This window comes from Heterodontus francisci, chromosome 11, assembly GCF_036365525.1.
Source record: "Heterodontus francisci isolate sHetFra1 chromosome 11, sHetFra1.hap1, whole genome shotgun sequence".
In the NCBI taxonomy this organism is placed as follows: domain Eukaryota; kingdom Metazoa; phylum Chordata; class Chondrichthyes; order Heterodontiformes; family Heterodontidae; genus Heterodontus; species Heterodontus francisci.
The window spans coordinates 44,198,920-44,224,005 of NC_090381.1; the positions used below are offsets into that span (position 1 = coordinate 44,198,920).

At 41.8% G+C, this 25,086-nt stretch overlaps 1 protein-coding gene across 3 annotated transcripts in view; it reads right to left on the reverse strand.

Annotated features, from left to right (window-relative positions):
• ngef (neuronal guanine nucleotide exchange factor) overlaps positions 1–12,411 on the reverse strand; it is an 83,960-nt gene extending 71,549 nt beyond the window's left edge. The window contains exons 1-3 of one of the 3 annotated variants that reach the window (XM_068042069.1): positions 12,251–12,411; positions 8,325–8,376; positions 7,616–7,900 (exon numbers count right to left, since the gene is read on the reverse strand). In XM_068042069.1, coding sequence (XP_067898170.1) covers positions 7,616–7,841 — 226 coding nt within the window. In that variant the 5' untranslated portion in view covers positions 7,842–7,900; positions 8,325–8,376; positions 12,251–12,411. Of the gene's footprint in view, positions 1–6,649; positions 6,742–7,615; positions 7,901–8,324; positions 8,377–12,250 lie in introns of those variants that run through there. The other 2 variants (XM_068042068.1, XM_068042070.1) reach the window with 2 other exon arrangements.
• Positions 12,412–25,086: the final 12,675 nt, after the last annotated feature.

Here is a 25,086-nt window from a genome sequence, read left to right on the forward strand (position 1 = left end):
TACTACGACTATTACTACTCGCTTTTCCTTTTGCTCCATGACATCTTTGTCATTTAATCCCTCCTGCCCTCTGCCCTATCACAGACCATCCTTCCTGTTCTTCTTCCCCCCTCCCCCATTTCACTTGCTCAAAGACTGTTACATTTCTAAACCTTTACCAGTTCTGATCACAGGAAATCTGTAAGCTGATTGGTTGGGTAAGTAACAGCAGTTAGTGCCTGTAAATAGCTTTAAAAAATCAGGGAGAGAAAGTTCTTTTTAAAAACCTCAAAACTTACCTTATAAGTGATAAGGTTAGTACTACTAAAGTGTGTTTTTTTTTTAATTAGTGTAATTTATTAATAAATACTAGTAATTATTACTAATTTTTTTCATATAGTAAGTAGTGGTTTTTAGGGAATCAAGGCCCTAGAGGAGTATAGAAGGTGTAGGGGGCAGGTACTTAAAAAAGTAATTAGAAGAGCGAAGAGGGGGCATGAAAAACACTGGCTGGCAAGATAAAGGAAAATCCCAAGGCATTTTATAAGTATATTAAGGGCAAGAGGATAACCAGGGAAAGAGTGGGGCCCATTAGGGACCAAAGTGGCAATGTGTGTGGAGCCGGAGGACATTGATGAGGTTTTAAATGATTACTTTTCATCTGTGTTCACTATGGAGAAGGATGATGTAGGTGTAGAGATCAGGGAGGGGGATTGTGATATATTTGAACAAGTTAGCTCTGAAAGGCAGGAGATATTAGTGGTTTTAGCAGGCTTAAAAGTGGATAAATCCCCAGGCCCAGGTGAAATATATCCCAAGCTGTTATGTGAGGCAAGGGAGGAGATAGCAGGGGCTCTGACACAAATTTTCAAATCCTCCCTGGCCACAGGAGAGGTGCCAGAGGACTGGAGGACAGCAAATGTGGTACCATTATTCAAGAAGGGTAGCAGGGATAAACCAGGTAATTACAGGCTGGTGAGTCTAGCATCAGTGGTTGGGAAACTATTGGAAAAAATTCTGAGGGACAGGATTAATCTCCACTTGGAGAGGCAGAGATTAATCAAGGATAGTCTGCATGGCTTTGTCAGGGGAAGATCATGTCTATCAAACTTGATTGAATTTTTCAAGGAGGTGACTAGATGTGTCGATGAGGGTAAAGCAGTTGATGTAGTCTAGATGGACTTCAGTAAGGCTTTTGATAATGTCCCGCATGGGAGATTGGTTAAGAAGGTAAGAGCCCATGGGATCCAGGGCAATTTGGCAAATTGGATCCAAAATTGGCTGAGTGGCAGGAGGCAGAGGGTAATGGTCGAGGGTTGTTTTTGCGATTGGAAGCCTGTGACCAGTGGTGTACCACAGGGACCGGTGCTGGGACCCTTGCTGTTTGTAACGTACATTAATGATTTAGACGTGAATGTATGATCAGTAAGTTCGCAGATAACACGAGAATTGGTTGTGTTGTAAATAGTGAGGAGAAAAGCCTTAGATTACAGGACAATATAGATGGGCTGGTAAGATGGGCAGAGCAGTGGCAAATGGAATTTAATCCTGAGAAGTGTGAGCATTTTGGGAGGACTAACAAGGCAAGGGAATATACAATGGATGGTGGGACCCTAGGAAGTACAGAGGGTCAGAGGGACCTTGGTGTACATGTCCATAGATCATTGAAGGCGGCAGCACAGGTAGATAAGGTGGTTCGGAAGGCATATGGGATACTTGCCTTTATCAGCCGAGGCATAGATTATAAGAGCAGGGAGGTTATGATGGAACTGTATAAAACGCTAGTTAGGCCACAGCTGGTGTACTGTGTACAGTTCTGGTCGCCACACTATAGGAAGGATGTGATTGCACTGAAGAAGGTGCAGAGGAGATTCACCAGGATGTTGCCTGGACTGGAGCATTTCAGCTATGAAGAGAGACTGGATAGGCTAGGGTTGTTTTCCTTCGAGCAGAGAAGGCTGAGGGGGGACCTGATTGAGGTATACAAAATTATGAGGGGCATAGATCGGGTAGATAGCGGAGGTGTCAATAACCAAGGGGCGTAGATTTAAGGTAAGGGGTAGGAGGTTTTGAGGGGATTTGAGGAAAAAAAATTTCACGCAGAGGGTGGTTGGAATCTGGAACACACTGCCTGAAGTGGTGGTAGAGGCAGGAACCCTCACAACATTTAAGAAGCATTTAGATGAGCACTTGAAACACCATAGCATACAAGGCTGTGGGCCAAGTGTTAGAAAATGGGATTAGAATAGATAGGTGCTTGATGGCCAGTATGGACATGATGGGCTGAAGGGCCTGTTTCTGTGCTGTATAACTCTATGACTCTATGATGAAAGGTCACCAACCTGAAATATTAACTCTGTTTCTCTCTCCACAGATGCTGCCAGACTTTCTGTTTTTATTTCTGTTTTTATACCAATTCTGCCATTGCCTCGGGTCTGATTCTGCTTCCCATTCCAGCCCTCTTCATTCTGATGTTCAATATCATGCAAGCTTCTCGATTCTATTGAAGCTTGCTCTAACCTCCCTTCCAAACTCACAATTTCATAACCATGCATCCTCATGCTCTTAGAATATTGATTCATCTTCCTAGTGTGGTTTTTAGTGACCTTCATTTCTGTTGCTTCCTTTTTTTTTCCCCAACGTGCTTCCAAAACTCTGGTCTCAGTACTGTGCCAAATAAAGAAAGTGCTCGAAATACACAGCAGGTCAATCATGCTTTTGTTCTCAATATTGTATGTCATTGTCGGTACAAAAATGATTGTTTTTTCCTTTCTGATTCTTTTAACAGTCAAAGACTTTTCCAGACTGTTTGATTCTCACCTAAGTTATTTTTTAATTTTTCATGTTCCGTGAAGCACTTGAATAGATTAATTTACCCCATGTTTCCATATTTTGTGTGTCGCTGCAGCTTCTAGTCTTTCAATTTGCATAAGTTTAGTCTTTCATTTAATTGACGTTTGACATAGATTGATATTGATTTCTTTACATATGGCAGACTCCTGACTCAGCATTTTGAGACTTAACTTTGGCACTTGAATTTTCTATCCAACTATCCAGTTTGTATTTATAGATATTTAATAAAGGTTCTGATATTGTATAAATCTGTCATGTACTATCATATAGGCACCATTCTCCCATAAACAATATACCCAAAATGGTATCTGAAAAAGATTCCTTCATGTAAGAATAATATAGTAAATATAGATTCTCTATAATTTACCAGAAAGCTACAAAAATTCCAATACCTAGCACCCTTGCCCATGTGTGGATGTCGGACAAGGACAGGACTGGGCCTGACTACATTGCATCCCCATAGTCAAATAGGGCCCTGCCACTCACTGTCAAGGCTTACATATTAACAGTGAGCACTTAAGCAAAATACTGGATGGTGACTGGCATACGTGGAACGGTAACCCAGCAAGGAACCAATGCATTAAGCTGAGGTGGGATGGAAAATAAGTGGTGAGAGAAGAGGGGAGAGGAAGGAAAAAAAATCTTCAGATTGAATCCCACCAAGCCCGGCTTTTATTGCTGTGAGAGAATCTCTCAAAAATATATCTCCCCTTCACCAAATGTATGCTGTAGAAATACCTTTCCTACTTGGATATCTCAATAATAATGATGCAAAGATTATTCATTTGCAGGGGCTCAGACAGCATTCCTATTATTATCACATTTCTCACATCTTAAGTCCACCTCCAGTTTTCTGCAGCGATAACCAATCAGCCTCAAAGTTAATTTTATTTCTGATGAGTCATAGGATTATGCAATTTCCTTGGTCCCTGTACAAATACAAAAGATTGAAACATCTCTTTCAATTTATCATCACTCACAGAACACAACTAAACCCAAAATGTATTGCTCCAATTCCACGCAGCAGGCTTTAGTGCTGCATTTATTGAGGGACAGTATGCTCTAGACCAATCCTTTCATCTAAAATTGGTGCTATCTGAAAAATTAAGAAATGTCATAAATTGTTTTGAAAGAAGTTCTCAACATCCTTTCTTCAAATTATTACTGCAATGAAACCTTCAAAAGAAATCTTGATATATTGCGTTGCAATAACCTGATAAAGATGTTCAATTCCTCCAGTCGTGTAGATGGAGGTGCAGTCAGAGGTTCAAACATCCACCAAAACTTCTACTTTTTTAATAGAGCCACTCCTTTTTTTGAAGGAGTGTGTTTAGATCACTGACAGAACACAGAAACAAAAGTTCATCCTGAGTTAGTTCTGCAATTCAATCAGTGAAAACCAATTAGTCGGGTTTGTGCTTTTAAATGTTGTACTGAAAATTGTAGAGATTAGTAGAGAAGTTATTGTTAGACTAGTAACACATAACCAGTACTTGGACTTTGTACTTTAGAGCTTTTATCTGTCAAGGCTCTTTTCATTTTCTTTTTTTAAATTGTTAAATTAATGTAAGTAACTGAGTAACTTTCATATGTTCTGCCACACTTTTGTCACTCTCTTCAGTCATCTTAGACATTCTGAACCAAATCAATATTATATTATAACTCACTGCCCACAAGGGTGGTGGAATCAGTGACTTCAAGTGGAAGTTGGATGTTGAGAGAAATAGACTTGCAGGGCTCAGGATCGATCTGGGGACTGACCACATAGCTCTGTACAGAGCAGGCATGGACTCGATGGGACAAATGGCCTCCTTCTGTGCCATAAATGACTATATAACTCTAATTTCCAAATTTATTTCAATTTAGTGAAATTTCACATCCCTCAGTCCCATGATTAGCTCCATATCCAACAGAAGTATACAGATAAAAGAACAGAATGAGTAAATTTTGAATTCATGATTAAGAATCGCAAAGCTTATTACTGTCACTGTATTCTGCAGTTGTTGATTATTTCGGTGCTCTTCGTTCTTCATTATTCAGCTTTTTTACTCACGGACACCTTTGTATCTCACCATTTTGAATTTACCTGCCGACAGTATTGTGGGATCCTCTCCATCGTATAATAGTTTATTGCATTTTAAACTTACTTAATTTACTCATTTATTTTTATCATTTAAATAAGTGACTTATCCCTATTTAAATCTCTAATTGAATTTTATTAATCATTATGTGTAATTACTACATTTAAACAAATCTACATAGGAAATAAATCTTTTCATCAATCACTTTCCCACCAACATTAACCCTACTGCATCCTTGATTAACCATGTGCTTTGTCGTGGGAGATTTGCTAGTTTTAAACAAAAGCTTGACAGGTTTAGATGCAATAACCCAATCTTGGGTTCCAATAATTTTGTGCATGTTTACATCTTAAAATAAAATGAATTTACATTGTTTCAGGAATGATCTGCATTATATAAACCTTCCAGAAGCTGTCAATCCAATACCGTATAACAAATTGGATTTGGCATTTACAAATATTTTTCTAAATGAGACAAATCACATTTACTGTAATTGCCAAATGAATGAGTTAACTCTCCTGATCTTTCTGTAAGTAAACGCAACATGTGATGCAACTCTGTTGTAGACCAGAGAGGTCGCAAGATTGATCTTGGTCTCTTTTGAATTAGTTGATCTCTGCTTTGTGAGCTGATCTCACCTGTAGCTGACCGAAACTAGACTAGGGAATAAAACCAGCTACAATTCACACTTATGATGTTATTCAGTGACCCTTTCTTAAAGTGCATGTGTGTCAGTAGAGGGTTACATGACTGTGATGCATCATGTGGTTGAGCTGCCTGTCGACATACTCGCAAATGAAGAATGGTCACTTGAGTGAGGTAGTGCTGGAGAGCCACTGATGCCAGTGAAATGTGATTGACTCCATGCGGCCCTGTGATTAGCATACAGTCAATTACGACATAGGAGGCGGCCATTCAGCCCATCGAGGCCAATCTGGCTCTTCACGGAACTATCCAGTCAGTCCCACTCCCCTGCTCAATCCACATAGCCCTGCAAGTTTATTTCCTTCATGCCCATGCAATTTCCTTTTGAAATCATTGATTGTCTCTGCTTCCTCATGGGCATCAAGTTCCAGGTCATTACCACTCACTGTGTAATAAAGTTCCTCCTCACATTCCCCCTGCATTTCTTGCCCAAAACCTTCAATCTGTGTCGCCTAGTCCTTGTTCCATTAGTTAATGGGAACTGTTTTTCTTTGTCTAACTTATTGAAGCCTGTCATACTCTTGTACACCTCTATCAAATTACCTCTCAATCTTCTTTGCTCCAGGGAGAACAACCCCAGCTTTTCCAACCTAACCTTGTAACTAAACCCCCATTCTGGAACCATTCTGGTAAATCCCCTCTGCACCCTCTCAAGGACCCTGACATCCTTCCTAAATTGTGGTGACCAGAACCGGACACAATACTCTAGTTAGGGCTTAACCAGAACTTTATAAATGTTCAGCATAACGTCCCTGTATAAATCTCTTCGATATATTGCTATTCTGTATATTATCTTAAATGCACTTATAAAATATGTTTACACAACAGCTTTTGAATTTTTTTTTACTGTACTGTAACATTTTTCATATCAGATCAGTTTCCCTATTTGTGAATGACTTTGAACAAAAAAAATCAAGCTTACGAGCTGAATTATTTTAAACATCCCAAGCACCAAAATAAGGAAACATTTTTTTTATATGAAACACTACTGACATGAGCAAGCAGAAATTATGTTAAATTCATCCTCCTACCTGACTAGTAGGATGAGTCTGAACTCTGTATTCTGAATGAAACGCTTTAGAGGTGTTGCCTGGACAAACTGACTGCTGGCTCTATGCGCTTACAGTACTTCACTGTGAGCAAGAGCACTTTAGATAATTGAATATTCCAGAGTTAAGATCTTAAAGGGGCAACAGTGATTTTGAAAAAATGTCAAGTCTTTTTCTACATTTACCAAATGTTCCAATGCAATGGCACAAATCCTTTCACAGTGTATACTTGCATTATGGCAATTGCTTAAGAATTCATCACAATAAAAACAATGGTGATTGTTCTGTTATTATCCTTCACCAATTACCAAGAAACTGCCTCTTTAACATATGTTGTTGGATAACAGTACAGTACAATTTGTTTCATAACAAATGGTCTGACTGCACAATGTTCATTAGTGTTTGAACTATTTGGTCAGAACTCCACCAATTGCTTCACTGGTAAAGGCACCATCTTGTGTAGCATAGACCAGGAAGATCTCAGACTTGACCCTTGGTCAGTGTAGAGTTGGATGACCTTAGCTGGGGCTATAGTTGAGTGTGATAATTAGTCACGCTGCCCTTAATCTAGAGAGGGTTCCCACTCTCGATTGCCATTGAAAGAAGTCTGTGTGCATGTGGGTTCCCAGTGAGAACAGGTTCAAAATCCTCATGGTTTGGTCGGGTCCTCCTTAATTGAGTAACCTGCTAACGCTCAACTCCTAGGCTTACATGTGCCGAATGAGCAATTGGACAAGGTATCAGAAGGCAAGCTGGTGCCCATGCATCCTCATCCCAACACAATTCAGGAGAAAAGTGGAGAAAATTGAGGGGAAATTTTTTTTTAAAAAAACAGTTTGGTTATCAGCTGTGATGACATGGAATTAATATTGCTTACCTACGATGAAGTGCCATGACTATTCTGTGGCCCTGCGTATGCTATTATGATTGTACATCTCAGTAACTTACTGTTTGTTTGTCTTGGTGCTGATTCAGACTGACCCTTAGTATGTCGTTTCCTCCTCATAGATCGGTAAAACAAAGAATTCCTGCGGATGGGTACGTGCTTCTTTCCTTCTCGCTCTGCATCGTCAGTTTCGTGTTGAGTGAGATCAAGTTCCCTATTATCACCGTGAGCATCATCCATTTTCACTGCACCAATCTGTTTCACACTGTTTTTACTGCTTGCTATCATCCCTTCACACTGATGTTCCTCTTTGCTGTGTTATTCCTGCTGAATCCATACTGGGTACTCTTGGTAAATGGAAAGAAATGCAAGATTATATTTATAATCCAGTGAGTGCCCCTGAATCTTTCACTCCAAGGATAGCTATACTGTGGTTAGTTCATCTCAAATGAAATGAAGAGAGATTTCAGAAAGAGCTATTGAAATATTGTCAGTAACCAGGCATGAATTCATCTTCGTTACCATGACAACTAATAGCACTGTTACTAAAGGAGGGTACAGTGGGTGGAAATGAGTTCCAAACCAAATAAGAAATCTGATTTTATCTGTTTTAGTCCAATTCAGATAAAATTCTGAAATAACAGAACTTTGGCAGAGATGATTTATATAGGCTAGCCTGTCCCTTTAAGAAAACTTCCCTTTGTGCATGCCATATTTACTCGCCAATCTGTATATATGCAATACATGGCTCATGATGATCAGCTAACATACCATAAATTAATATGCCTCCACCATGCCTCATTGTCGGTCTTCTGGTAAGTGCCTGGAAAGGTGATATGGATATGGGAATGTAAAAATACATATTTTTACAGCATGATCATCTTTCAATTCAAGATTTCCATGGGAATCTGTATGATGGGATGGAGAGAAGCTGTATAATTGACTTATCTAATTTCAGCATTATGGGGATACCCATTTCTTCATAGCCTTTGAAGCACTATTTCTACTTTCTACACATCAACTCCATTTTCCTTCAGCCCCAGCCCTCGATCATTTTCAATGCTTTCTCTTAATTTAGGAGAATTCAAAGTTGAAAGGGGGAAAACACATGCAACATTGAAAGCCTGTTCCCACTCCCAATCTGGATACATTAAACAAACATCAAGGTTGGTATTTAAGATTCTGATTATACTTAACTGTCAAAATAAAACTGAGGGGCCAATTTTCCATATGGGCATACAGAAATGACAGCAACCATATACATTGGCTTAATTAGCTGAAAGCATGACTGAAGAGGGATACATGAGACCAGATACAAAGAAATGGGAAGCGCAGGGTCCATGGGGAGTTTACAGGGCTGGAAAAGGTTACAAAGGTAGGGTGAGGTTATTTTATACTTGAGGAACCAAACCTTGGTTGATGAGGCTAGGAGTGATAGGAACATGGGTCTTGATAGTGGACAGAATACAGGCACCGGAGTTTTGGATTAGCTGCAATTTCTGGAATGTAAAAGATGGGGAGGCTGGACAGCACAGCATTGGAGTAATTGGCCCTGGTTTTAAAGGGGAGTGGGGTATAGTGTGCATGAGCCCCAAAGCAGCTGGGAGTGGTGGTGCTCTGGCCACAATCAGGGTGGGGGGATTGTAGCCTGAGCAAGAGAGGTTCAAAGCTTCTTTATGAGAACTTCCTTAAGTTACATCTGCCAAAGTTACCTGCGGGGCCTCTTCTGGCCCATGATCCCCCTGCTGACAGGTCCAGCTTGACAGGGAAGCAATCATTGCTCCCTTGTACAGGACTCCCAACTAAAATTGCAGATCTGGTTCAATCTGCATATTTAAAGGAGGACCCCGCTTCCTTCCTGTAGATGTCCCACCTGCCTGCGCAAAAAAGCGTTAGCATCTGGAAGTGGTGAGAAGGAAGTGACATTAGAGTGGGTAAATGGCTAGTTTCATTTTAGCTGCCTCCCAGCCCGGTTTCTGTTAGGTAGGGGGAGATAAAAATCAGACCTTGAGTCTGGAGGTGTGAAAGGCATGGATGATGATTTCACTGCTTGAGGTGGTCAAAGGTGGAATCATAAGGGTCAGATTTTAAAACTTGATGGGGGTGGGAGCAATTATGGGCGCAATTTAAAGATTGCATTCTTGGAGGTCAGCACTGGATCCCGCCACCTTCGGAATGCAAAGCCATTTCTAAAGGGATGCCGGAGGGAGGGAACGGCAACCCCGCATACCTCCAATTATATGCCTGTTCAACTCATTGAGGAGCTCATTAACAGGCTTATCAGTTCACAATTTTTAAATGAAGGAAATGGGGAAAACACCATGTCTGGAACACGGCAGGGAGTACAAGTTATGAACGCTGAGAGGGGCCATGAGGACTATGAGAAGGGCTGTTTAACTTGATCAGAGGCCCAAAATAAAGCTCAACTGCTCCAAAAATGCCATAGAGTAGCCATTGCTGCAGCTGTAAGACTTGCTTTTCACAGTGATGAGTGGTAGGAATCCAGAGAAGGACATGAGCCCACTGGGATCCCAGATCCGCTGCCTTTAAGTGGACAGGAAACCCATCTCCATACCAATTAAGGGCTTACCCATTTGAAAATCTGAATCTGAACCAGTTTCCCACCAGTGGTCAGTTTCTGACCAAAAACCAGATCAGGCTCCTTTTTCCTGCCTCTGTAATGAAATTCCAGCCCAAGAATTTTGGGATGGAGAGGATTTGGGGTCAGAAACTCAACTCAGAATCAGTCAGGACACCACAGTTGCAAAAAATCTGTTTCATTCTCAGACAGTGGCTGGATGAAAGGGAGTGAAACTGGTGATGAGGATATGAATGTTAAGATAGTGGTCAAAAATGATGAGCTTTCTCAATGCATAGCTGCAGACAACTACTCACCCCAGAACTAAATATCGAACAAGCAGTCTGACAGTATAGAGGCTGTATTGTGAGGGAGAGCTGGATGGGAAGCTGACCTCATATATGTGAATGGTGTTGTCAAGAGGCAACATGTAGTAAGGAAGGGGGCCGGTGGGGGCGCTGGTGGTGGGGTGTGCAAGGATAGATCACTGGGGGATTCAAGAGGTGATGGTGCAGGACTGGGAAGAGGTAAGTTATTCTGAGAGTAATCAATAAGAAATGAAAATTGCCTGTTTATCATCCAGACAGTGAAAGAGAAAATGACCTTCCCCCCCTGTCTAATCCCAAACTCCTGCTTGTTCCCCATGTCTTTTAATATGCCTCTTTTTCAAGCAAATCTATATGATAAACTATATAACCACAGAATCCCTATAGCTGCAAAGTAGTGCAAAGTATCTACCACAGGGTTCAAATATGTCTGAAACAAATTAAGCCAATTAAGATCTATTTTTCTTAATTTACTCTAATTTGGACTTTAGATGCCACCTCGGCCTATTTGTTAGTAGAGCTACAGCACCACTGTTGTGACACACAACTCTTGAAACTAATAATAGAACTGATAGTTAAGAGGGATGCAGTCTTTCAGATAAGACGGTAAACCGTGGTCAGTTTTGCCCTCTCAGGTTGACATAAAAGATCCCATGACACTATTTTGAAGAGCAGGGGAGTCATCATTGGTGTCCTGGTAAATATTTATCCCTCAATCAACATCATAAAAACAGATTATCTGGTCATTCTCCCATTGCTAGTTGTGGAAGCTTGCTGCGCACACATTGGCTGATACATTTCCAACAACAGTGAGTACCCTTCAGAAGTACTTCGTTGGCTGTAAAGCACTTTGGGACATTCATGACACGTGCGATATAAATGCAAGCCTTTCTTTCCTTCAATGAGCTGTACCACTGGGCAACCTAAACACATTTTTGCTTCATACAATCTTTTTACACACACAAATTTATGTATTGGATGTATCTGGGAGGCTCCAGGCAATGACATTTTAAAAAATACTTATGGTTATTCCTATTAGCTGCGTATTGTGTGTTATGGTCCCATAGGAAATTCTTCCTCTATCTATACTGAGGAGCAGACATATCCCACCACATTGTGGGTGAAAGAAATTGCCATTTGAATGCATGATACAATTAGGACAACAGAGAATAAATCCTAGCAGCAGAAAAAGCAATCACAAGCAGAATTAGGAATATTTTACCTAAAGCAAAAGGATAGTGAAAATCTGAAACTTTCTCCTCAAAAATCTGTTGCGGATCGATCAATTGAAAATTTCAAAACTGAGAGTGATAGATTTTGTTGGACAAGGTTATAAAGGTTGCATTACCAAAGTGGGTAGATGTCGTTAAGATACAGATCAGCCATGATCTAATTGAATGGTTTAACAGATTCAACGTGCGGAGTGGCTTATACCTGTTCCTATGTTTCTGGGCAATGAATGTACTAAAACAGGGAGGGCAAGAGTAGCTATGCATAATCCTAGTCTCTGACATATGTTCAAGTTCTGCCTAGCAGCCATTTCCTTTACCTGCTCTTCTAAAGCAAATACAGTTTTTCAAACATGATTACAGTCCCATTCCACACTCCATAGTTGCTGTACAATAGTTTGGGGGCCTGCTGCTTGATAGTTTAAATATAAATTCAGATAAAAGTTAAAGCCTCGGCAGTCTTAACATTGTGGAAAGCAGATTACTCCTAGAATTTGACTTCTGTAAATATTTGAGTATGCACTTTGGCCTTTTAAAATATTAAATAGTTTAGAAAGTACTTACACATTCTTTAAATTCTGGCTACTCTCAATAAGTCACTCATTCCACATGCAAGATTTTCATACAAAAAGCCTTTTTCGTTAAACTTGAGTAGTGAGTGTGGTAAGGTATTTCCGTGAAGTCCTTTGCTGTTTTAGCATTTTATGGTTTCAGTAATTGCTCTGTATACCTGCGTCACTCCTCTGAATACTAAAGTCCAGAGCAGTTTGTTTGCTTTGTACTATTAAGGTATTAAGCTGCTGAATTATTTAAATTCAGTAACATGAAAGGTAATAAGTTCTGTCTTGCACCATTAGCAGCAGAGGGAAGAAATAAATTAATGCAAAGAACTGATTTAAATTTGAGAAATACAGGAATAATGTTAGTATTTTAAAATCCTCAAAAACTATTTTAAAAAGGGGAAAGGCAAGGTGGTGATGATATTTGAAGCAATCTGTGGCATCTTCCCATGTAATCTGCATGTTGAGCCCTGTTACATCTTAGGTGGTGATGCTGCCAATATCTACAAAAATAGCAGTCTCCATGGCGACAGAATGTGTAAATGCCAGCTGGGAAGTTTGACCTTTAAAGAAATTTAGAAGATGCCCATAATGCAATATGCTATTGTTCCATTTGCGGGTCCACATATCAAAATGGTGATAAGAAAATAACCTGTTTGATTACCTACTCTATTCATATCAGAAACTGTTACGGAAGGCTTCATGCCAAAAGTTGCATACTAGTAATAGCACCAGATTTCTGTTTGTGCATGTAATTTTATGCATCATTTTAGTTGTGAAAAATATGGATCACTTGCTTAACTAATTTTCCTCGATTACACATCAAAATGGCACCTTATTTCAGATAAAATTCCTTACTTTCGGTTTTATTTTTTACACTGTCTTCTATGTTTTCTGCCCTTGTTAACAGCTAGCTGAGATGTCACAATATCTCAGGACTTTTCACTAATTGTAAAGTTCTTGTCACACAATTATTCATCAGATTCATATGGTTTAAGTGATTCAGTATGGTTGATTTCAGGTCACACCAACAAATAAAACACTTTCATTTTGTCATGAATCAATATTGCTAAACACCTAGGTCCTAGGACTTAGAATAAAATTATACTCAGCTTATGTTCAAAATTTACAGAATATTACAAAGATAATAGAACTACATCAAATCATGTCATTCCTCACAGGAATTCTGCAATCAATTTTTTTCCATGGGAATTTGTAGTAACAATTTAGCTAATTCTTCAAAAAGATGACTTTTAAATGATCATATTCATTCATAAATTACAAAAGAATTTGTGACATCACTTTAAAGATTTATTATGGAAATATTTCAACAGATCACAGCCAAAATGGACACTAAAGCGTGACCTTCCATAACACTAGGCTGTGCTTTCCTCATAAGATTAATTAATACTCATGTTGAGAAGTGTGACAGTTTACACTTGAATTAATGTACCAGGATCTCGCACTAAGAAATCTTTTCCAGTTGGGGCTAGAGAACCCCACTTATTTCTCCTCCTCCTTCAAACTAAAAGCAGTATCACCATCACTCCAACCTAAGAACTCCAGCTGTCTCTCACTGAAAACTCATTAACAGGCAAGTAGTGGTAATGGCAGAGTTTAAAATAGAATCACTTTCAAGTTGTATGTTATACTTCATAAATTCAAAGCTATGCATAGCAACATCACAGAAGTGTAAATTGCAAAGAAAGAAACTGATTTTAAAAATGTACAATGAAAAACATTCAGTCTGCTTTCAACATTAATGATGGCAAATGCAAAAGGTTATTCTGATAGGCTATTTTTGAACAAAGCAATGATGATTTCAAGAAATGGAAATATAATCTAAACATAATGACGCTCCAGACAAACAGAAGAAAATAATGTGGCAGGTGCAACTGTATTCATCCAAACAGGTCGATCCAATGCCTTGGATCCAGAAATGGTATCACTAATAATGGAGGCAACACAAATTACACTGAGAGCAGTAAGCTCAGTTATTTCAATAAGATTCCATGCATATCAAGGTGTTACGATCGAGGCAGGAGGAGTGCATTGTTTGTTCTAGTTCCACATCTCCACAGGTCACAACATATATTTAAATTTTCCCAAGTACCGATACAGTCAATCATATACTCTATTTTTCTGAGAATAAAACACACTAATCAGGTTTCTTTAATGAACAACAAAATTGTCAGATTATAAAACAAGTCTTAACCAGTAATGAAGTAAAGCATAAACACACAGATTGAAATTTTAAAGTTCCCTTTTCTACCTTAGCGCCCATCACTCACACAGCGGTTAAGCGAAAAAATAAAAGGGATTTTTGTTCAGAGCTCTGTTACAGACAAAAAAAAGCACCTGGGCTAAATATTTGCTCATTCCTGAAGAAAACAGCAGATGAGATATGTTATGTTCCAAAACTGGCATACAGACTTGCCTCTGAGCACACATAAACAGGTCACTGGGAACTTTTAGAACAGTTCTTTTCAGGTGGCATTGAGAATTAATTTAGCAGGCTTTTCTTCAAAGACAGGAGATGAAATGAGTTGACACAGTGGACTTCTCAGTGTCTTTTAGAGGTGCTGGAAAGCTGAGCTGGGTTGTGGTCTTCTCTCCTTCCTTGAGAATTCCCTTCTCCTCTGCATTCAGCAAGAAACTGGTCTCTTCCTGTGTGACACTTCTTCAGCATCGGAAATGAAGAAGGGTCGCTGACTTGAAATGTTAACTCTGCTTCTCTCTCCACAGATGCTGCCAGACCTGCTGAGTATCTCCAGCATTTTGTGTTTTTATTTCAGATTTCCAGCATCTGCAGTATTTTGCTTTAATTATACCAGCATTTTCTCCTTGCCTTTGTTATGAAAATGTTTCTGTTTTTTGTTGAAAATATTTTTTGAGGAATTCAGTCAAACTGAAGAAATGTTGGATTAGTTTTTTTTTCAATTGGGTTGTCAAGAGGACACTGAAAGAACTAAAATAGAAGCAAAATACTGCAGATGCTGGAAATCTGAAATACAAACAAGAAATGCTGGAAATACTCAGCAGGTCTGGCAGCATCTGCAGAGAAAGAAGCAGAGTTAACGTTGCAGGTCAGTGACCTTTCATCAGAACAGAGAAAATGCTGGAACCTGCCTGAGATTAAAATGGTAAATGGAAGAAACAAATAAAAAAACAAATCTAATTTGCTCAGGAAATGCCTCAAGCATTAGTTTAGTTTAGTTTAGTTTAGAGATACAGCACTGAAACAGGCCCTTTGGCCCACCGAGTCTGTGCCTACCATCAACCACCCATTTATACTTATCCTACACTAATTCCATATTCCTACCACATCCCCACCTGTCCCTATATTTCCCTCCCACCTACCTATACTAGGGGCAATTTATAATGGCCAATTAACCTATCAACCAGCAAGTCTTTGGCATGTGGGAGGAAACCCACACAGACACAGGGAGAACTTGCAAACCCCACACAGGCAGTACCCAGAATTGAACCCGGGTCGCTGGATATCACTCCTCCACCATTATGGGTCACCTGCAGATACAAGTACCTGGGTTTTGTTGCAAAGATAATTCGCATTTTGTGCTTTTTTAAAAATGAAAATGCAGGCAGTAGAGACTGGCAACAGATGGGAAAACACCAAGGATCCAACAACTAACCCTTTATTAGATGGAAATCGTGTACATCCTGAAACAAAATAGAGGCTCATGGAATAAGGGCAGTGTCACATTGGCTAGAAAATAAGGACAGAAAACAGCGAGTTGTAGTAGATGGTCATTTTTCACACTTGAGGATGGTGGAAAGTGGTGTTGCCTGAGGGTCAGTGCTTGGACCACTGCTTTTTTGCTACATATAAATGACTTGGACCGTGGAATAGAGTAGAATCTCAATTTGTCGATGACACCAAACTTGGAGTTGTGGCAAACAGCAAGGATGATATGAATCACCTGCAACAGGACATAGATAGGCTAGCAGAATGGGCCGACAGGTGGAAGATGGAATTTAATACTGACCAAATATGAGGTGATGCATTTTGGCAGAAGGGATAGGGAGAGGCAATATATAATTAATGGCACAGTTCTAAAGAGTGTGCAGGAACAGAGGGACCTACCTGGGGGTGCTTGTGCATTGATCTTTGAAGGTGGCAGGACATATTGAGAGAGTGGTTAGTAAAGCATATAGGATCTTGGGCTTCATAAATAGAGGCATTGAATGCTAAAGCAGGGAAGTTATGCCGAACATTTATATAGCTCTGGTTGGGCCTCAACCAGAGTATTGCATCCAGTTCTGGTCACCACACTTTAGGAATGATGTGAGGGTCCTTGAGAAAGTGCCGAGGAAAGTTATCAGAATGGTTCCAGGGATGGGGGATTTTTGTTTCAAGGTTATGGTGGAAAAGCTGGGTTTGTTCTGCTTAGAACAAAGGAGATTTGATAGAGGTGTACAAGATTATGAAAGGTTTAGATAAGTTAGACAAGTGGTACAAGGACTAGGAGACACAGATTGAAGGTTTTGGGCAAGACATGTAAGGGAAACATGAGGAGGGACTTTTTTTTTACACAATGGGTGGTAATGTCCTGGAACTCGTTGCGACAATCAATGATTTCAAAAGGAAATTGGATGGCCACTTGAAGGAAATAAAACTTGCAGGGCTACAGGGATCGAGTGGGGGAATGGAACTGAATTGGATAGCTCCGTGGAGAGCTGGCATGAACTCAATGGCCTCCTTCTGTGCCGTAAATGACCCTGACTCTAAGAGATGCCATTCGGGATGTTCGAGACAGTGATGTGGGTGGGCATGTGCCAGCTGAGGATTCAATTGAACATAGATACTATAGGAAGAGAAGCAATTATCAGTTGTCAGTAAACAACAGTGGGGCGGCACAGTGGCGCAGTGGTTAGCACTGCAGCCTCACAGCTCCAGGGACCCGGGTTCGATTCCGGGTACTGCCTGTGTGGAGTTTGCAAGTTCTCCCTGTGTCTGCGTGGGTTTTCTCCGGGTGCTCCGGTTTCCTCCCACAAGCCAAAAGACTTGCAGGTTGGTAGGTAAATTGGCCATTATAAATTGTCACTAGTATAGGTAGGTGGTAGGGAAATATAGGGACAGATGGGGATGTTTGGTAGGAATATGGGATTAGTGTAGGATTAGTATAAATGGGTGGCTGATGGTCGGCACAGACTCGGTGGGCCGAAGGGCCTGTTTCAGTGCTGTATCTCTAATCTAATCTAATCTAACATCATGAAACCTCTCTCCTTCGACTGAAAGGTATGTGAACTCCACCCCTCAGGAGATGGATTTAAATCTCACTTCTTCCTCTAAATGTGCATAGCAATAAGACACAGGCCCCTCAGAAAGCACACATTCTCACTCACTCTGTTCCTTAAGTTTTTGTTTTGCTCAGTTGGTAACTCTCACTTCTTTAAGACAAGACATTGTCGATAAAAGCTGCACTAGAGTTGAACACACAATTCACTCTGACACTTGAGCACAGGGAGCATTGCACTGCATCTGCTGTGACTGTAAAACATAATGTAGGAGCAGGAGTAGGCCATTCAGGCCATCGAGCCTGCTCCAGCTTTCCCCTTATTTTGAAATTGTTCTAGACTCCCCAACCAGGGGAAACATCTTAGCTGCATCTAACCTGTCTATCCCTTTAAGTATTTTGTAGGTTTCAATGAGATCACCTCTCATTCTTCGAAACTCGAGAGAATCTTCTTCTTTGGCCTCCTTGTCTCGAGAGACAATGGGTAAACGCCTAGAGGTGCTCAGTGGTTTGTGGAACAGCGCCAGGAGTGGCTGTAAAGGCCAATTCTAGAGTGACAGACTCTTCCACAGGAACTGCAGATAAAATTGGTTGTCGGGGCTATTACACAGTTGGCTCTCTCCTTGTACTTCTGTCTTTTTTCCTGCCAACTGCTAAGTCTCTTCGACTCACCACTCTGTAGCCCCGCCTTTATGGCTGTCCGCCAGCTCTGGTGATCACTGGCAACTGATTCCCACGACTTGTGGTCAACGTCACAGGACTTCATGTCGCGTTTGCAGACGTCTTTAAAGCGGAGACATGGACGGCCGGTGGGTCTGATACCAGTGACGAGCTCACATACAATGCATCCTTGGGGATCCTGCCATCTTCCATGCAGCTCACATGGCCAAGCCATCTCAAGCGCCGCTGGCTCAGTGGTGTGTATATGCTGGGGATGTTGGCCGCTTAGAGGACTTCTGCACTGGAGATACGGTCCTGCCACCTGATGCCAAGGATTCTCTGGAGGCAGCCAAGATGGAATGAGTTGAGACGTTGCTCTTGGCTGACATACGTTGTCCAGGCCTCGCTGCCGTAGAGCAAGGTACTGAGGACACAGGCTTGAAGCACTCAGACTTTTGTGTTCCATGTCAGTGCGCCATTTTCCCAAACCTTCTTGGCCAGTCTGGACATAGCAGCAGACGCCTTTCCCATGCACATGTTGATTTCTGCCTCGAGAGACAGGTTACTGGTGATAGTTGAGCCTAGGTAGGTGAACTCTTGAACCACTTCCAGAACGTGGCCGCCGATATTGATGGATGGAGCATTTCTGACGTCCTGTCCCATGATGCTCGTCTTCTTGAGGCTGATGGTTCGGCCAAATTCATTGCAGGCAGCCGCAAACCTGTCGATGAGTCTCTGCAGACACTCTTCTGTATGGGATGTTAATGCAGCATCGTCAGCAAAGAGGAGTTCCCCGACGAGGACTTTCCGTACTTTGGTCTTCGCTCTAAGATGGGCACGGTTGAACAACCTGCCATTTGATCTTGTGTGGAAGAAAATTCCTTCTTCTGAAGACTTGAACGCAAGTGAGAGCAGCAGTGAGAATAAGATCCCAAACAGTGTAGGTGCGTGAACACAGCCCTGTTTCACGCCACTCAGGATAGGAAAGGGGTCTGATGAGGCATATGAACACTATGTTGAATTGTGCCTTTCATATTGTCATGGAATGAGGTGATGATACTTAGTAGCTTTGGTGGACATCGATCTTTGCTAGTAGTCTGTAGAGACCACGTCTGCTGACGAGGTCAAAGGCTTTGGTAAGATCTATAAAAGCAACATAGAGAGGCATCTGTTGTTTGCGGCATTTCTCCTGTAGCTGGCGAAGGGAGAACAGCATGTCAATGATGGATCTCTGCTCGAAAGCCGCACTGTGCCTCAGGGTAGACATGCTCAGCCAGCTTCTGGAGTCTATTTAAAACGATTCGAGTGAAGACTTTCCGCACTATGCTGAACAAGGAGATTTAAACGGTAGTTGTTGGTCACCGCGGCCACCCTTGTTCTTATAGAGGGTGATATTGGCATTGCGCATGTCCTGTGGTACTGCTCCCTCATCCCAACACAGGCAAAGCAGTTCATGGAGTGCTGAGAGTATAGTAGGCTTGGCACTCGATTATTTCAAGGGTAATGGCTTCCTTTCCAGGGGCTTTTCCACTGGCTAGAGAATCAATGGCATCACTGAGTTCCTATTTTCTTGTCTGTTCGTCCAGCTCATCCATGACTGGCAGAGACTGGGCTGCATTGAGGGCGGTATCAATGACAACATTTTCCCTGGAGTACAGTTCTAGGTAGTGCTCCACCCAGCAGTCCATTTGCTTGCGTTTGTCAGTGATCGTGTCCCCCGATTTAGACTTGAGGGGGGGGGGGCAATCTTCCTGATGGTTGGCCCAAAAGCTCTCAATGCTATCATACATTCCTTTGATGTTTCCGGTGTTGGAGGCCAACTGAATACGACTGCATAGGTGTTGCATAGTCATTTGCACTGCGCCTGGCTGTTCTTTGTACAGCGCTTCTGGCTACTTCAAGTGCTACGGATGTTAACTCGCTGGGGGCTTTCTTGTAGTTCAACAGTGCAGTGCGTTTAGCGGCTATGACGAGCTCCAGCTCTTCAAAGTGAGATTGAAACCAGTCTGCATTCTGCTTCTTACGTTTGCCAAAGGTGGTCATTGCGGAGTCATAGATGGCATCTCTGATGTGGGCCCACTTCGTCTCTGCATCCCCTGAAGGAGTGTTTCGAAGGGCTTTTGCATGTGAATTTAGAAACTTATGTAACAGCTGTGGATCAGAAATTCTGTTAGTGTTAATGCACGGGCAGCCCTTCTGCTTGGAGCATTGTAGCTTCTTGGTGGTTTTGAGTCTAACTTTGCTGCACACCAGGGAGTGGTCAGTGTTGCAGTCCGCACTGTGGAAGCTGCATGTGATTTGGACACTGTTCATAGAGACTCGCCTTGTGACAATGAGGTCCAGCTGGTGCCAACGATGTGATCTTGGGTGTCTCCATGAAACCCGGTGACAGCGTTTAGTATGAAAGAACGAGTTGGTGATACAGGCCCAGTTTCCCCAATCTCTCTTCATAGGACAGTCCTGCCCGCTCTCACGCTCCCTCTATGGGAATAATATCCTTCCTAAGCTAAGGGGACCAAAACAGCACACAGTACTCCAGATGCAGTCTAATCAAGCTTCTAGACAATTGAAGCACAACTTCACTACTCCTGTACTCAAAACATGGTACTTGAAAAAGAGCAATTATCTGATCGTTCATTTATCTGATGTTTGTGGCCTTGATGTGTACTATTATACTTGTGGTTGCCTTGTGGCACTTCAAAATACATTCAGCCATAAATTTTCTGTAGCAGTATCTATTAGTTAAAAATGCTCCATGCTTCAGCAAAATTTTGCTCACAGAAGTGCTTTCTGATTAACACTGCAGTGAGGGTAACAATGCATCTGGGACCAGATTGAACAGGGCAATGCGTTATAAGGATTGGGAAATAAAATTGAGAAAAAGGGCAAATTGGAGGTGGTGAAATCAATGTGTTGCAGACTGGCACATGTCAAGATCCAGGAGTACGTGCTGAGGAACGCACTAAAGCTTGGGGTAGCTGAGGCAAAGGCTCAATAGGGAAAGGTGCATAAAGCTCACCTATCATAGAGCAGCTAGAAATATATAAAACCCCTCGTTTGATGTGCAATGTAAACACACCCTGTAAAGGCAAGTGTAGTGAGGCACCTCATGTACTGTATTGAAAGAAACAGATCTGTTTTGCATTTTTATGTAATATCAAATTTGAACAGTTGTATTTTTACAAATTTCATGAATAGAGCATATTTTTGGAAAAACATGAAATCAGCTACATAAAAAGGAGGGAAAGATTGAATTGAGAGAGAATAAAGAGTCAAAAAAGAATTTTCAAAATCTCACCAAAAAGTTAGTGGGAGATTGAACAGTCATCAACACTTTTGTTAAAAGGATAACAAATAAAATGAGTTTTTGTAGGTTGCGTTCCTGATGGATGAGGTCTTCTAATGTGAAAAATAATCAAAGGTCACTTGGAGTTTTCACATAGATTTGATGAAAATAGTCCTTCGCTAGATAGACATTCCACTCTTTGGCTGCAGCAAGCATTAAACAGTTCTTTGAACGATGAGCACAGCAATACAAATGCCTTCTTGAAAAAGAAGGCTTTTTCTTCTTTACTCAGGGAGTTAGCTTGGCTTGTAGCTCCTTCTAAAATTTTCTGCCGAGAGAGAATAACCAGCTCCTTTCTCTTCAGTTCACCTTGCTAAAAAGTCTCTCAGAACTGGTTTCAGCCGGTCTCTGCCAGTTCCCCACACAGCCAAGTGGAAACATTACAGTGCGACCTCTCTCTCTCTTACTGTTGCCCAGGGTAACAAAAAATGCAACTGTGGCACACTGTCTCTCCAGAATGTTCTATCCCTTAACAGGGCACTGTTTTTAACAAATTTAAAAGCACACACCTTCCGAAGAAGGGTCACTGACCCGAAACGTTAACTCTGCTTCTCTTTCCACAGATGCTGCCAGACCTGCTGAGTGAATCCAGCATTTCTTGTTTTTGTTAAAGGCACACACACTGTTTTTAATCTGAGGAGAAAAATAACTACAGGTCTGTGACAGTTGGAAAACAGTGAATCCACTCCCTTCCTGGAACAATCTGATCTGAAAATACCTGTGCTCATAATAAACCAGATTCCAGAAGACTGGAGATTATTGGTGATCCGTGGAACCAGAATTGGTGCAGATCACCTATGCAAAGCAACAGTCGCATTAGGGCATACGTGAAATGCCATTCCTTCATAGCTTTCCTGTTAGAATGGGAATTTTCATGGGATTGGGAGTTTCTTCCTGAAGTGCAAACTATTTAGGTTGCTAATAGTGAGCATGAATATTGAACCTGCCATTAAACCTGTGCGGAGTCTGCAAGGTCTCCCTGTGACCGCGTGGGTTTCCACCGGGTGCTCTGGTTTCCTCCCACAGCCAAAGACTTTCAGGTTGATGGGTGAATTGGCCATTGTAAATTGCCCCTAGTATAGGTAGGTGGTAGGAGAATTGAGGGAAGGTGGGGGTGTAAGGGAATATGGGATTAATGTAGGATTAGTATAAATGGATGGTTATTGGTCGACACACACTCGTTGGACCGAAGGGCCCGTTTCAGTGCTGTATCTCTGATTCTATGATGATAAGCAGGTAATGACAACTCAAGCTTCTATGGCAAATTTAATGGACAAGTACAGAAAGTTCAAAAAAAGATGTTGAGAAATAAAAAAAAAGTGCTGGAGATACTGAACAGGTCTGGCAGCATCTGTGGAGACAGTTAACATTTCAGATCTGTGATCTTTCACCAGATAAGATAGTTGTGAGGTGACTCAAGACAGCAATTTTTGGATTTCACATCTATTTATTTTTATTTAGAGATACAGCACTGAAACAGGCCCTTTATCCCGAGTCTGTGCCAACCAAGAACCACCCATTTATACTAACCCTACAGTAATCCCATATTCCCTATCACCTACCAACACTACGGGCAATTTACAATGGCCAATTTGCCTATTACCTGCAAGTGTTTGGCGGTGGGAGGAAACCGGAGCACCCGGCAAAAACCCACGCGGTCACAGGGAGAACTTGCAAACTCCGCACAGGCAGTACCCAGAATTGAACCCGGGTCCCTGGAGCTGTGAGGCTGCGGTGCTAACCACTGTGCCGCCCAAATACAGAAAGTTCATTTGCTGTACTGGTTACCCACATAAAATAGTAAGTGCAACTAACCTTGCCATTATAAATTCTGGCCCAATCTATTGTAAAGCATCTGGTGACATGCTGAGGGTGCTATATAGTGTTGGCTCTCCAGCTGGTACCCAGTTTCCTTATTAGATTTCACTCTCGTCTTGACTGTGGCTGTGTACGGTCAATGTACCCAAGAGTACTGTTGCTCTACCTGGCTCAGGAGCCACCACACAAACATGGTAGATATCCACCTCAGAGAAATCATGAGGATTACTTCTGGAATGTTGAGACCAACACAGCTTGAGTGGCTTCTTAAGCTAGCACAGAATGAACCTCCCGATGTCCACAGGGAAAATGTTCTCCGCAAAGACCACCAGCTGACAGCTAATGAAGCACTCCCACTGATACAGAACCACAAAAAACCTCCACACACTCACCTGAAACCTCAGCCCCTACTGGAACACACTCCACACCCTACAAACTGACAACAGCCTCACCTCCTGGTTGACTGCTATCAGCAACCACAACATGGTAATTGACCTGCGTGGCGAAGTCCCAGGTTTCAAATTCCCCACAGAAAATCTGGACAACCCTCAACCGCTTGAGGACAAACCAGGGAAGATGTGGCCACTGGCTCAGTGGCGCAGTGGTTAGCACCGCAGCCTCACAGCTCCAGCGACCTGGGTTCAATTCTGGGTACTGCCTGTGTGGAGTTTGCAAGTTCTCCCTGTGTCTGCATGGGTTTCCTCCGGGTGCTCCGATTTCCTCCCACATGCCAAAAACTTGCACGTTGATAGGTTAATTGGCCATTGTGGTAGGGAAATATAGGGTAGGTATTAGTGTAGGATTAGTATAAATGGGTGGTTGATGGTCGGCACAGACTCGGTGGGCCAAAGGGCCTGTTTCAGTGCTGTATCTCCAAAACAAAAACTAAAGCAGAACATGAGGACCAGCTCAAATTGAGATTCTGGCCATCCCAAGTCAGAACATCACCCACATATTGAACTCTTGCCCTGAGATCCATTCCTGGTGGCATCAAAATCATTCATACTGCATCAGCTGAAGCCACTGAATAGATTGTTAACCTCAATATCGAATTATAACTGCTTCCCCAGCCATATGAATATATACCGCTTACAGTGGACATGTAGCGTTAAGAGTTTTGCTAGCAGAAGGCAGGCAATACAATCTGATATTTAATACTTCCAAAATGCCAGAAATCAGCAAAGCTTTCAGAATAGTAAATAGCAAGGATTAAGTCATTCTAGTAAAATTAAGTTCGAGTCGAAGAGACTTAGCAGTTGGCAGGAAAAAAAACAAAAGCGCAAGGGGAGAGCCAACTGTGTAACAGCCCCGACAAACAAATTTTTCTACAGCACCTGTCACTCTAGAATTGGCCTTTATAGCCACTCCAGGCGCTGCTCCACACACCACTGACCACCTCCAGGCGCTTACCCATTGTCTCTCGAGATAAGGAGGCCAAAGATAAGTAAAATTAAAGCACAAAGTGCTTATTGAACTTCCCTAAACCAGCATGCTGAATGTATTATCTGCCTTTGCAATTGAACTCAGCAGAAATGACCAAGTTAGTACTATTTGCCTGATAGCAAACAGATAGCAGTCTGACAAGTGTGCACAAGCTTGCTTTGTTGCCCTCTTCTCCCAGCATCCATCAGAGTGGGAGGAAAAGGGCAAGGAATAGCTGGTGCTGGAACATGAAGACAATGCTGTGGCCAACAGAATAAGAAGCATGACCTGTTGATTGAAGAATTAAATCAGCTTGCAGGACAGGACTGCTGAGAT